Source organism: Harpegnathos saltator, unplaced genomic scaffold (genome assembly GCF_003227715.2).
Source record: "Harpegnathos saltator strain DR-91 unplaced genomic scaffold, Hsal_v8.6 scaffold25, whole genome shotgun sequence".
NCBI lineage: Eukaryota > Metazoa > Arthropoda > Insecta > Hymenoptera > Formicidae > Harpegnathos > Harpegnathos saltator.
In genome coordinates, this window is record NW_020230039.1 from 2086381 (window position 1) to 2101504 (window position 15124).

General features: G+C 29.7%; 1 protein-coding gene across 5 annotated transcripts in view; it reads right to left on the reverse strand.

Annotated features, from left to right (window-relative positions):
* Window positions 1-2397: 2397 nt before the first annotated feature.
* The window catches only part of LOC105183744 (NADP-dependent malic enzyme), a 37083-nt gene continuing 24356 nt past the window's right edge, over window positions 2398-15124 (reverse strand). For 3 of the 5 annotated variants that reach the window (XM_025298954.1, XM_025298953.1, XM_025298955.1), the window contains exons 7-11: window positions 14415-14640; window positions 14205-14347; window positions 13775-14069; window positions 9131-9275; window positions 8433-8472 (exon numbers count right to left, since the gene is read on the reverse strand). In XM_025298954.1, the coding sequence (XP_025154739.1) occupies window positions 8433-8472; window positions 9131-9275; window positions 13775-14069; window positions 14205-14347; window positions 14415-14640 (849 nt within the window). Of the gene's footprint in view, window positions 2576-8211; window positions 8473-9130; window positions 9276-13774; window positions 14070-14204; window positions 14348-14414; window positions 14641-15124 lie in introns of those variants that run through there. The other 2 variants (XR_849801.3, XM_011142074.3) reach the window with 2 other exon arrangements.

The following is a 15124-nucleotide window of genomic DNA, read 5'->3' on the forward strand; positions in this document are numbered from 1 at the left end:
ACCGTTAAGATGGCAGAACTGTGTCGATACTTTAGGCGCATACTTTGATTAATTATACTATTTCTGGTTTGAGATATAATAAATCAAATTTTTGATTCGAAATCGGACATTTCATACTTAATGACCTAATAAATCGACTACGGCACTTGTTCAAATTAAATGTTTTCTCGTCGAACAGCCGTTTTAAAGCGCCATCTCTAAGCTTCAAAATGAGCTATAGTAGTTGATGGTACTGAGATAACCTCAAAAACAGCAGTAAAAGCAATGTTGTTCGAAAAAACTGATCTTAAGACACTCATTTTCGCATTCCAACTTAAAATGCCGCAGAAGCACAAAACATGATTTGTTCGGTCTTAGACGAGAATGCTGTGTCCTACAGTACGTGTAAAAAGTGGTTCCAGAAGTTTCGGGATAGAAATTTTGATCTCCAGGATGAAGAGTGCTCTGGACAACCACAAAAAACTGAAGATGATGAAGAATGGGAGGAATTATTCAACGAAAACCCTTGTCAGACGCAAAAGAGGCTTGCTAAAGAATTGGAAGTCAGTCAATTGGTTACTTCTGTACATTTAAAGAAGCTCGAAAGAATACAGAAGAAAAGTCGTTGGATTCCTCACAACCTTACTCTTAAAAATAAAATTTGAAATGATGATGTTTTACAATCAAGACATGTAAGATACCTCTGTATTCACGTGGACAAATTTCTGATTTGGAAAAAATATATCTCGGAGAGAAAGTAGCTGGGGTTTCAAATGTATAAAATGTATTAGATGTTAAACCATAAATTCTGAGTATATTAAATTCTTATTTTACGAAACCATACATAAACCCATCTGGACTTATAGAACTCAGCTTTTCACTCAAGTGTTGATATTATTCAAAGATTCTAATCCAAGATATTAAGAATTATAACTGATTCACCATGGTTCATCCTAAATGAGGTTCAATATTATAATTTAGAGGTATCCATAGTGAAGGAAGTCATGGTATGGACAGTGACTAAGAACTGTTGAGAGAGAATTCCAAATCAGTCTAATATATCAGCCTGTCACTTAATGTCAGGTAAATTCATTTCGTAGATTAAAAAATAAAACGCTTCTAGATTTTCTAAATAATATATGACGTCATAAATAAATTATAAGGTGTCTATGGATCTTCTTGCGCAAGCCATTGTACAAAACGAATCTAATGCTAAATGTCTAAGTGTACATAATAAATCTCTATTTATATATCATTATATTTTGTAATCAAATGAAATAAAGTAGACAACACTCCGATACATAAAATAACTATCAAGATTTAACATTTTTATTTATAATCTCAGAAAACAATTTATATATTTAACGATAACTATCGAACATATAACTTAATAGAATCCTATATATCTTGCACACACACACACACACACACACACACACACACATATATATGTTTGTCATATGTTACTATCAAGATTTTTATTCGTAGCAGCATGATTGATTTTTCGGTACAAGAAATTGCACAAATTTACGAACTCCCTTATTTTGTGGCAGTAATATAAATCCAGTCGATGCTATTAATATATACTCCTATTTTATATAACAAATACTTTTTGTCAGATTCACTTAATAGACATATAGCGCTTTTTCTGCATCCGCTACAAGATAGGAAGATGCACTTTCTGACACAATACTAAAGATATTGATGTTACAATATTTTGATAATTATGACAGTGATTTGATTTTGACATTTATTTTTTACAATTTTGTGAATATATGATTTCATTGTCATTAATTGAATATAGTCTAAATTAAGTCTAAGTTAACAATCTCCGCATCTAAGATTGAAAATATTATCTCATATTAGTAAATTTTTATATTTACTTTATGTCAGTATTCAAGAAAAGCAGAAATCACAATGATTTCAACAAACACCAAATGATAGTTACATGATTGTTAACTATATAATTTCCTGTTCAACAATGTAACTTTTACATAATACACATATATTGCATTTATATTGTTGATTGGGAAGTATAACTAACAGTTATGTTATTTAGTGTTTGCTAGAGATGGTAATTCATTTATATCGTTCATTTACATAGAATCGTGTATGAATTAATCATGAAGAAAAAACGATTATTCAATAAATATTGTTCTAAAATATAAAGTGCATATAGCATAATACTATATTGCAGGTAATTCTATAATTATTGTTCAATAAGAATAATAATTAATGAATTTTATTATTTTGTAAGTGAACCTGAAAAAATAAGTAATCTGAAATATTCGACTATATCGAAGCAAATATTTATATATTATCAAAATATAATTTATGTTGCGTTTAAACTGTTTGCTAAGTTGTTAAATTAAATAAATAAATACATGATATAAATAAAATTTAGATACAGAAACATTTCTTTTGTAATAAATTTCTCACTAATAAATTGCAATTCTTAATACTAAAAAATATACTTTTTGACCACACGCAATAATATTAATATTTATTATTTTCTAATTGCCAGAAATTAATTTAACAAATTTATGTATATGTTAAAGTAGTCGTCTCATCTTTAGATTCGCCAACCCGTCATAATCTGTTGGGAGAAAAACACGATTAGTCATAAAACAGCAGTTCGTAAGTTTAACCAAGCAATATAAATGAATAATATTTTTGTAAATAATTATATTTATGTACACAGACAATGTATCTTGTAAAGATAAAAAAGAAAACGTATATAAATCTTTAACGTATATGAATAATCTTTAATCTTGAAAGTGGTATAGTTTCAATCGCTTGGTTAGACTTAACAATATATTAAAATATATAAATTTAATATTATCCCTTTTAAATAATATTATTGTTATTGTAATATATGTATGTATTACATTCATGTCAAATTATAAGGATTTTTCTCTTTTCGGATATAATAATTCAGATAATTATAGAATTCAGATAATTATAGTGTTTTATATTCATATTATATCCTTATGATTTAAATATTGTATAATATGCAGCATGCAATTTTTGAAAAGATGACAATGATTATGACATATTTAAAATTATTAATTCAACAAACGTTTTACACGACACATAAACATTTTGTAATTCCATTTCCATTAATTTGAGGAAAGTAAGTCATTTATGCTTCTGAGGAACTACATGTATCTTCTTTTGTAAATCATAAAAAGTGCGGATATTCGATAGCAAACATTTCGGAGGTCGGGAGTTGACTTACTAGTAACAGTAATAATAGTAAAATAGTAATCAGTAAACATCAACGAAAAGTAACATTACATTAATATTATTATTTTCCAGATAACTATATCTATAAAAAACAGATTTTGCATTATCTGCTGCAGACTCCGTCAATAGCTTATTAACAGAAATACACAGGATCTGATGTCAGAATGTGATGATAGATTGACGGCAGAAACCAAGCAAGATATGTTGTATATAATTGTCGTTCCAATATATTTAAATAGAACACAGATTCTGTTCGTTTTCTATTACCAGTCTGCTGTCAGATTCTGTCAGCAAACTCTGTCGACAGAACATGAGCCGAATGCGAGCATAGATGTCTACGGATCTGTCGACAAATCCTAATCGAATCTATCGTTAATCTGTCGGCAGATTGTTTATTGTTTATTAAATTTGGTTTATTAAAACAGATTGTTTATTAAATTTTCACAGTAATGTAATTGTTATATAATATTGTAATGTGATATATTTTAACTATTGTAACCATATGAATGTTATAACCATTAGATAACATATGTACAACATATTACATTTATATTAATATTTTTGTTAATATTAATATCTTAATCTTATTATTTTTTTATTTTGGTATTACGTAGTCCTCATAAAATATTTTCAGAAATATATTGCGAAACGATTCAAATATATTTATAACTATCATTTTTCATTTCATCCGCGCACAATTCCATTCTTAGATATGTATAAGGTGTCCTTAGATTTTAATTAATTCTCAGATAAACAAATTTTGGCATATTGTCTGCATAAAGACTAAAGAAGATTTGAGAATTAAAAAAATAGTATAAATACTAATACTAGTAGTATAAATACTAATAATAAATATTAAGAATAATAAATAAATAAATAAAGCAAAGATGCGTCCTCATGTAAGAAGCATTGTAGCAATATATGAAAGAAGCAATTTGATGTCATGAAAATTGCAGTAACATACTACGTATGTCGGCAAAAGGATGCAATTAATAAGGAATATAACAAGCTGCTATTTTGCTGCAAAGTATGAGATAAGAAACACGTATTTCTTATAATAAGCATATTACAAAAAATTATGCCGCTCCAATGGTATCATAAAATGTATGTTGAATGCCTATATGCTATTGCAAACATGTCTGTCTATCTGGGTTCAATAAATTTTTTCTGAAATTATTGATGATACAATGTTTGATGATGACAAAATGTTTCAGATAAACGTGAAACGATTTCAAAAGGACGTATTTTGATCATGTTGCTTTTCTAAGTAGAAGCACCAAAAAGATGAATCATCTTCATTTTTTTTAATGGAACTGCCCATTTTCAAACATTTCCGATTGTAATTCATTTCAAAACAAATACAATGATCATAGACACATAAAGTTACAGACATAAAAAAGTTTAACAACAAAAACTTATCGTTAAATATGTGCCCGTGGGCACGTATTTAATATACGTATATGCTAGTTCGCTTTCTGAATGACCTTTAGATCTCTGATAAAGTATTTGGCTGAATGTTACAACATGCAATTATTATTCTTTTTTTCTTGTTTGGTGTTGTGGGTTCAATTTGAGAAATCTTATTTTTTATGTAACTCCATAAAATATCTAACGGAATTAGATTTAGCGAGCGTGCTGACCAATTTACATGTCTGCGTAGCCCGATTCAACGTCCTGAAAATTATTTATCACGAACACAATTTGTGTTAACGAACCAGGAACACCATCATGCTGGAATCACATATGTGATGTATTTAATCGTAAGATCAATATCCTCTAAAAATGAATCCTATTATTAGGATAGTATTAATGTCTGCGGGTACGCACTTAAGTATAAACGATAAACATTTATTTTTCAACAATTGTAATTTTGAATTGTAATTTTGGAGATTACAAGCGTAAGTGTTTGAAAATGAGCAGTTCCATTAAAAAGAGATGGAAGTAATTTATATTTTTTTATGCCTTTATTACAAAATAAAAAAAAGAGTGGCTAAAACTGTCTTTTTTAAAATCATTTCATTTTCATTTAAAATATTTTTTTTAAACCATTGATAATTTCGAAGAGAACTGATCGGATTAATTAAAATATGATACTTTATACATTAACCCCGATTCATAGAAAATACTATAAATTAAAAATTATGCTTTTCCTAAATGTATATTTACAAGTAAATAATTATCGCTAAAAAAGCAATTCCGATTTTCAATCAATCTTGGCACTTATGTATAATATATTCATTTATAATTTTAAGAAGGAAAATTTTAAAAGAAATAAAAAAAAATATTTAGATATTTTGAAAATAATGTCAAAATATTTAATAATCATTATTTACCAGAGGCATTTGCTAAGACAGCTTTTTAAGATATCTTATTTGAAAGATTTCTGGAAAATATCGGTTTTATATAATTCTAAATGATATCTGTTTAATCTCCCATGAAAAATGTCTTAATATTGTCCGGTTTCTAAACCTTCCATATGTATACTACATTATTTGATAGTTTAGAAATCAGACAGCATTATAATATTTTTAATCAGAAATCCATTGATGTTATATCATAAAAATACCATAAAGGTAAAATTTTCAAGAAATCCAACTTATCCATTCAACTTATAAAATTTTATGTACTGATGCTAGTGTTGATGTAAGCACTACAACAATGATAATACAGAATAACAAAAAAGGAAATAAATCGAGGTGTGTATATGTGTGCGTGTGTGTACGTGCGCGCGCGCGTGTGGGTACACACATACGTTATAATTTCCCAACGTTCAATCCACGTTATAATTTCTCATTTAATAATATAATTGTTGCATATAACACACGTGTGTTATATTGCATTTACATTGTTGAGTGAGAAATTGACATAACACTGATATTATGTTACTAATAGTTAGTTTACCGGATATGCAGTTAATTTATTAGATTACAACGAATGACAATGTATTTATAGTTGTAACACATAACAATAATATTGTTTTATATACTATTCTATTCATAATAATTCGAATTATGATTAGTAAATTATGTTTGAGTAATAAAAATAATAATAAAATTCAAAATATTTATTACATAATGAAACGATCTATTTTTTAAAGAAACATTTACAATATTATCTTTTAGATATCATAAATAAAACGTCTATATTTTGACACACACACACACACACACACACACACACACACACACACACACACACACACACACACACACACGCACACACGCACACGCGCACACACACGCACACGCGCACACGAGCACACACACGCACACGCACACACACACACAAATGATCTGTTTTACACCTCATACATAAGAACTTTATATGTTAAGATACTTTGGATATTTTAAAGACGTCTAATTTGAGAGACCTTTCAGACTTTCATTTTTATGATATTTTCCCAATAAAACTACCTAGGTAGCAAGATGATGTTTTAATGACGTTATAATGACGTTCACAAACGTCTTAATGATGCCATAATGACGTCTTTAAATGTCATCTTGCTATCTTGGGTAAGTAACAGTATTATATTACTGTTACTTAGTGTTTACCGAATTTCTGCTCTCAAAAAATGGCGCGTTATATAATATTGATATTTTCATGTCACGTTTTTGAAGTGTTTTTAAATTATCAGTTTGGAAATGAGATATCTTTGAGAAAGCTTTTTAATACAATATATTGTTTGGGATGATATTGCAAAGTAAACATTTTTTAACCAAAAGCATGCTATTATTGGACTTTAGGAAACTTATATTTGTATCATGGTTTGCTTTATTAGGATGAATATTCCAGATATATGAACAAGGATTTGAATCAAATGTTTTTGTGTTAGTTGGAAGACATTATTACGAATTATTATCGTCATAAATAAGAATTCAGGGAACCTAAATAAACATTTTTTAATATTCTATGATCAATCGGATCATTTGAACAAAGCTAGTGACAATTCTAGAAACTAATTATTATTTTAAGTAGAGTTAATGATGCTATCGGTGCCTGACATATATATGTACAGAATGCCCCATTTTAAATAAAAGCACCTCGATAATTCTTCAACACAGCATTTTCAGCAAAAATGTTTCGGACAAAAGTTGTATGATTTCAAGGGAGACATGAAACAATTATACTATTTTATTTACAAATGGCACTACTTTCGAGATATTCACTGATCATTACTTTTCTTAAATAGAAACCCCAATTTTTTATTAACTATTTACTAACTATTTGTCGGAAGAAAAAGTGGCACTGGACTTTTCTGCTCTATTTCGCCTGGAGAATATATTGTTATAATAGCGCCCTGACTTTGTTAACATACTGACTTTTGAAAATTTCAAAATCATCAAATTCAACAAAAATCAGGGCGCTATTGTAACAATATATTCCTGAGATCAATAGAGCAAAAAAGTCACTTTTTTCCGACAAATAGCGAGATATCGTAAATTAAATATTGGAAAAGTTATCAAGTTTTCCTTAAATATCTCAAAAAATATTTAGCAAATAAAAAAATGTTTCAGACAAAAGTTGTTTAAATTAATTGGTAGAAAAAGACGGTGTAATAAAAAATTGGGGTTTCAATTTAAGAAAAATAATGATCAGTGAATATCTAGAAAGTGATGCCATTTGTAAACAAAGTAGTATAATTGTTTTATGACCCCCTTGAAATCATACACCTTTTGTCCGAAACATTTTTGTTGAAAATGCTTCGTTGAAGAATTATCGAGGTACGTTTTTTAAAATGGGACACCTTATATACTATATCTTCCTCAATATGGATTACCACATATTAAATAATGCAATATATGTTTACAAAATTACGTAATATAAATATTCTTTGTTAGTTACTTTTAATTGTTATTCTTATGGCAATACTTGTTACTTTTAATACTGATATATATTACGAACAAGACGAACAAGACGAAAATATACATTAAAAGATTATATTGTTAATTTATTGCAACGATAATGTTGTCAATGATTGGGTCATACCGTCGTGTATTATGTTAGCACTTTGTGCAAATTGTAATAGTGCAAACTCTGACGTTAGTCATGTGATGAAATAATTGTCCTTACAGTTAAAATTGTTTGCAAATCATTTTGCTGTTTGTGTATGTTTGAAGTGACATTGATTATGAACTGAAGAAATAAGGTTTTGATTGTTAAATGTAAGAAAAATAGTTTTCAATTATATTTCTGGTCGATGAAATCCACTACAGATGTTTTAAATCATGACGGATTTCTATTCTGTCTCTGAAAAAGATTAATTAAGCTTCAGCGGTTTTCATCAAAGTATTGTCATGAAAATAGTAAATCGAGAGAGGAATAACTGTGAAGGAAATGGATATATTATATGGATGAAGCGCAGCGATTATTATAAAATATTTATGCTCAATAAAATGTAAATCCAAATAACGCTACACTATAACTAACGATATTTCTATAGAAATAAGCCATACAAAAAACACAAGTTGAATAGCACGATTCTAAAAATCAAGCACATCAATTTTATTATGTTTGCAAATATTTGCAAAGTAATATTCTTAAATATCAGTTTATAAAGAAAGGGGAAACAGCAAAAAAAAATAAATACAAAAGCAACATGCAGAGTTTGTTATATTAAACGAATATTCTTTTAATATGACAACTTTTAATATAACAAATCCCATGAAGATTTCTTATTCACTACAATCAAATTCATTACTAATCCTACTATCAATCTTGCGTTGTCTACAGAGCTATTACGATACTATTTTTTTTCGTTAATACTAACTTTAACTTATCTAATTCTTCGATTCTATATTTTTTTTATTTCAAATGTGATGTATCTCATATATCATTAACAGATATGATGTATCATGATTAGGAAATTTGACGTTGTTCTGATATCGTGAAACTTTATCGTACTTACTTTTCCGGTAAAATGCGAGGCCTGGCAGAATCACCTGGCCATTCATAAAAGCTTGGCAGTGGACTGTCATAATTGGCATCATACATTTTACTCATAATAAATTGTCGTTTGTCTTTTGGTTCCGGATATTCGCTTGCTAAACCACCTGTAAATGCAACAATAAATAATACAGATAATTTTTAAGCGAAATTACGATTGCAAAAGTTATTTTCAAAAATAATTCGCTATCGTTATTATCATTACCCTTTGCAAAAGAAAATGTAATATGCTAGTGTCATTTATTTTAAAAAAGAACTTATTGTAATTATTTTTACTAAAAAAAAAGTGACTCGTTGCAATTTCCATCACTTTTGTCACTAAGTTTTGAAGAATCCTTTTTTATGATTCGTTGCTGCATATTCCATACATCATGCATATATATTTTACTTTTAAAAACTTTGTATTCGAAAAATAGAGTTACAACCATGAGTAGAGTGAATTCTTTATTCGGAACCGTCGAGTAAATATTTTTATTTTAGATAAAAATTGAAATTTTATTTGAATGAATCTAATGTGTTTTATTGCACAAAAAATTTACTTTATGATCGATTAAAATATTCACTTATATGGTTATTCCGACTCATATAGAGCCAGGATACATTCTAAGCTTAAATGAAATATCTACTTCGAGTAAAATTTTCTTTTTCCACTTATAAAGAAAAGGTCGGAACTATCCCTCACCGATTTTGATGGGCTTTGGATATGTTGTAGAGTAACAAAAAATATTAGACACATGTTTTTTTTAATGGACATATCTCAAGGTTTAGAGAGTGAAACTAAAAGAGACCAAAATTTTCATTTTTTGTAAATATCTTTTGAAATACGAGATATATGAAAAAATGTTTCCTACAAAAGTTTTACAATACTTTATACTGTTTGCAACGGTTAGTCAGATTTTGTAAAAGTGTCAAAATTTTCAACCTCTCCTCCCCTTTTCAATTTTGCAAAATTTAAAAATTTCATAAGGACAAAAATTAAAGAGCATTTGATGCCGAATCCATCCATATATAATAATACAATATAGTCATGATTAATTTTTAGAAAAACGAGATGATATCATCGTGCTATAGGCGCCGCGCTTGTAGATAGGTGTCCTGTTATTTCTTTTCAGTTGCGCTGTATTCAATAACTGTCTCTTATGCATACTTTCTCATACAAAATGCAAGAGAATTAATCTTAATGACACAATACGCAACTTATTACACGAAATAAAGATGTTAGATAGATGAACGTATAAATACAGTGGCGTGCAAAAGTTTCGAGCCATAGTGTCTTTTTAAGATACATGACAATATATTGATTTGCTATAAAAATTAATTATATCAAATAATTGACATAATATTTTTACAAATGATAGTACAGTTACAAAATTTTGAAATTACATAGTTTCTATTTATTTAGTCATATAATATTTACACGTGTTCAAAAGTATTGAGCCGTATTCTTGTTGTGACTTTATGAGCTCGGTTATGTTTCTTATGAAACTTCTTTGTAAATATTTGCTTTAACTAAGGTTCAGTCTATTGTCTACCGCAATGCCGAAACATACAAGCCTTCAGTTACGCGAAGCCGTGATTAATCTTTCTCAACGAGGAAAGGTTTCTCGCAAAATTGCTAATTGCTTATTAATTGATAAAAGTACCGTAAATAGGATTATTGCTAAATATAAATTGACGAACTCTCTAGCTGATAAACCACGAAATGGTAGATCTCGCAAAACTACAAAGCGCGTCGTTAAAATGATTAAAAGAAAGTCGATAGCAGATGTTAGAAAAACTACCATGGATATTTCTCGAGAATTACGAGAAGAAAATCTTGCTGATATTAGTCGAAGTACAATATCTCGACGTCTAAAGGAAATAGACCTTTTAGGACGTGCTGGTGTAAAAAAAATCATTAATTAGTGCAAAAAATAAGAAAGCTCGATTAGATTTTGCAAGGAAATTTGAACATTGGACTGAAGTTGATTGACGAAAAGTACTTTTTTCTGACGAGTCAAAGTTTCAGTTATTCGGAAGTGACGGTAGAAAGTATATACGACGTTCAAAAGGCACAAGATATAACTCAAGATATCAAATTCCTACCGTAAAACATGGTGGAAGTAATATGATGGTTTGGGGATCATTTTCTTATAATGGAGTTGGTCCATTGGTTGAGATCACGGGTACTATGGACGCTATAATGTATCGAGATATATTGACACAGCATATGCTGCCATATGCAACTCGAAACATGCCACGTGATTGGATTTTCCAACAAAATAACTAAAAAGATAACCCAAACATTCATCAAAACTAATAAAAGAATTTTTCATTATGAAAAAAATGCGAATTCTTGACTGGCCTTCGCAATCGCCGGACTTGAATCCTATTGAGCATTTGTGGCAAGAACGCAAACTATGTACAGGAAATAAGAAACACTCCAATACAGCTGAATTGTGGCAAGATTTGCAAACTCAATGGCAAAATTTACCTCAAGATCGCATTTCTAATTTAATAGCATCAATGCCTCGCCATTATGCTGCAGTGATTGCTTGTAAAGGCATAGCAACAAAGTATTAAGTTTAAAAAAACGTTGACAACATTTTCTGTTATTATTTTTCAATAATATATTTTCCTTATACATAAGAAAACTTTTTGGTGCAATACTTTTGCACTATTTGTAATAAGACATTGTATAAAAATAAAGTATTTAGAATTATTAAGAGTTTGTAAAGCTTACATAATTGTAGGATAAATAAATACATTTTGTTTATATATATGTATAAAGTTTTTAGTGCTCATTATGAAATGAATATATAATAATAATTGTATGGCTCAAAACTTTTGCACGCCACTGTATGTCTGATTTAAGCGGATATGTTTAATTATTTCTTAGAAAATTAAAGATACAAAAGAATTGTTTAAACAAAAGTTGTTTGGTTTGAAGGGGGACATAAGACAGCGTTAACATTTTGTTTACAGATGGCACCACTTTAGAAATATTCACTGATTATCAATTTTCTTTACCCTTTAACGCCCGACTTTTTTATAAGTGTTTTAAGAATAAAATTTGAGTTTTTTGAACTGAGACTATAAGTAGTGATAACCAAAAGAAAATATCAGAATTTTATATTGGTTTTTTTATCGTTCGTTTTTTGTTTATTGGTAAATATGATTTGGATCCTAAAAGCATATACGAAATGAGCAACCTACACAGAGAAAAATGAAGGATAATCTACACGACATAACTCTAATAGTCAGCTTGACATTTTTGAGCTGAAACTATATTTGTGAGTGAAGTTTTTATCATTCAGAACGTCAAGTTTACTATTTCAGAAGAATATCTTATAGATCACCATTTAGATAGTCAATTGTCCCTTCATTTTTCGCCGCATAAAAAACTGTAGGTCACCAGGTTTCACGAAAATAGGTTAATTTCTTGATTTTCGTGTCCACCATATTGGATTCGTCATTTTGAATTTCTGTATTCTTTTAATTTTATATTTTGCATCTGAGAAAGCTTCCAAATGTATAAAATTATAACAGATACCAATCTATTCATTTATAGTGCACTTCTAGATGTCAGATTCAGTAACAATGCTAACTATGTCTACTTGGAATTTGACAAAACATGTTATCATTAAAACTGAGCTAAAAACAAACTAAACCGAATCTACATATAATCTATATACCATTTTTTAGAAAAAGAATTCACCTTTACAGTGGTGCAAAGAAAACGAAAATATTTCCTTTTTTGACTAAATTCTGGATTCTTAAATGCGGTTTCTGGTAACTATAATTACCAGTAGGCGTTAAAGGGTTAAATGAAAATTCCCAATTTTTTATTACATCATCTTTTTCTACCAATTAATTTGAACAACTTTTGTCTGAAACATTTTTTTATTTGCCTAATATTTTTTGAGATATTTAAGAAAAACTTGATAACTTTTTCAATATTTAACTTACGATACCTCGCTGTTCGTCGAAAGAAAAAATAGTACTAGACCTTTTTACTCTATTTGGCCTCAAGAATATATTGTTATAATAGTGTGTTAACTTGTGTTAACTTATCGATTTTTGAAAATTTCAAAATCATCAAATTAACAAAAATCAGGTCCGTTAAATTTCCAAATCTTGAGATATACCCATAAAAAAAAATACATGTCTAATATTTTTTGTTGCTCTACAACATATTCAAAGCTCATCAAAATGGTGAGGAACAGTTCCGATCCCTTCCTTGTTAGTTACAATTCCGAATAACAATGTTTTAACCACTGTCTCTAAGTAAATTTTCTTTAATTTTGAATAAAATTTTACTCAAAACTTTCTTTAATTTTGAATAAAATTTTACTCAAAGAAACTCAGAAAAAATATATGCATAAAGATGATGAAAGTAATGAATTATGGCATTCTGTTGCCGTTATCACAAAAATGTTTTTTAGTAACAATAATTACATTATTGTTACTAGTTAATTATCATTACTATTACTAGTGAAAAATAACACGTTATCAAACTGTTATTAAAAAAGAAAAATTAATTAATAATAACAACATTGTAAATAACACCTAACCATAGCAAATTATGCAAAAGTAATATTTCAAGTCTTATAACTGCGACGGTTACCTTTAGCGTAAGCGTAATCTGCTATTCTAACTGCAATGTCGATTGAGCATTCGCGAATGTTATTCAACGGCGGGTACAAACTTCCTCTTTCGAGATCCTCATTTTTCACGTGATCGGCTACAGCTTGTGCCGAAATTAGGAATAGATCTTCCGTGATATGGTGGCATCCAGTCGCAATAACGCCCAAAGCTATGCCGGGGAAAATGTATGCATTATTACCTTGTCCAGGTTTATATGTCTTTCCATTATATTTTACTTCACCGAATGGTGAACCAGAAGAGAATACACATCTTCCCTAAAAGCAAACAAATTTGATCTAATTAGTCAGTTCAGTTCATCGAGAGGGAATCTAGTATTAGCATAATGTATTATTTCAATTAAATTATCATTAATTATATTATAATTATTATTAATTAGGTCATCTTCATACATCCGTATGATCGTATGCCTGCTGTGCTGTACATTCAGCTTTACTGGTTGGATTACTCAGAGCAAAGATCAATGGTCTCTCGTTATTTTTTGCCATTTCTTTCAAAACTTCGGGGGTGAACGCACCTGCAGCAGCTGAGGCACCTGCAGAAACATTTGGTCTTTGTGCTGTGATCTACTCTCTTTGAGTAAAGAAGGAAATCTTAATTACCTATCAAGACGGTAGGCTTGATTTCCTTTACGACTTCAATCAATGTCTTCATCACTTTGTGTTCTTTCGCGTACCAAATTTTATGGCCCTCCAGATTACCTTCCGGCCGGTTCTTTACAAGTAATCCGTCGATATCCATCATCCAGATATTATTACGCGCTTGTTGTTCGGTGCAACCATCAGCCTCCATCGCTTTAACGCAAAGGTCGGCAATGCCAATAGCTGCCTACAAATAAATACAACCATCATATTGAGAGACACACGTGTGGACGTTTAGCATTCACAAGATATAGTCCCAGGAAAAAAAATTATACAGGGTGTCTCAGGCACTTTGGCACACGGGCTCCGTAGAGACATAGAGCTAAGTGAGAGGAACAAAAAAATCCTCTACCATAATGTGAAAATCGTAATAGTTTTTTAATTATAACAGCGCAAAGTTAGGCGTTTTCCATGCCCAGTGTGGCCTATAGACTCCACGGCAAGCTGTGTGCGTAGGGGCTGAGCGATAACGCGTCTCGCGCTGACTGTCGCGATGGCGTCTTGGCGCTTTGACGCCGCGCGACGGTCAGCGCGAGCTGCGTTACCGCTCAGCCTCCACGCACACAGCTTGCCGCGGAGTGTCTATAGGCCGCGCTGGGCGTGGAACTTTGCGCTATTACAAATAAAAAAATATCTTTACGATTTTCACATTATGGCAGAAGACTTTTTTG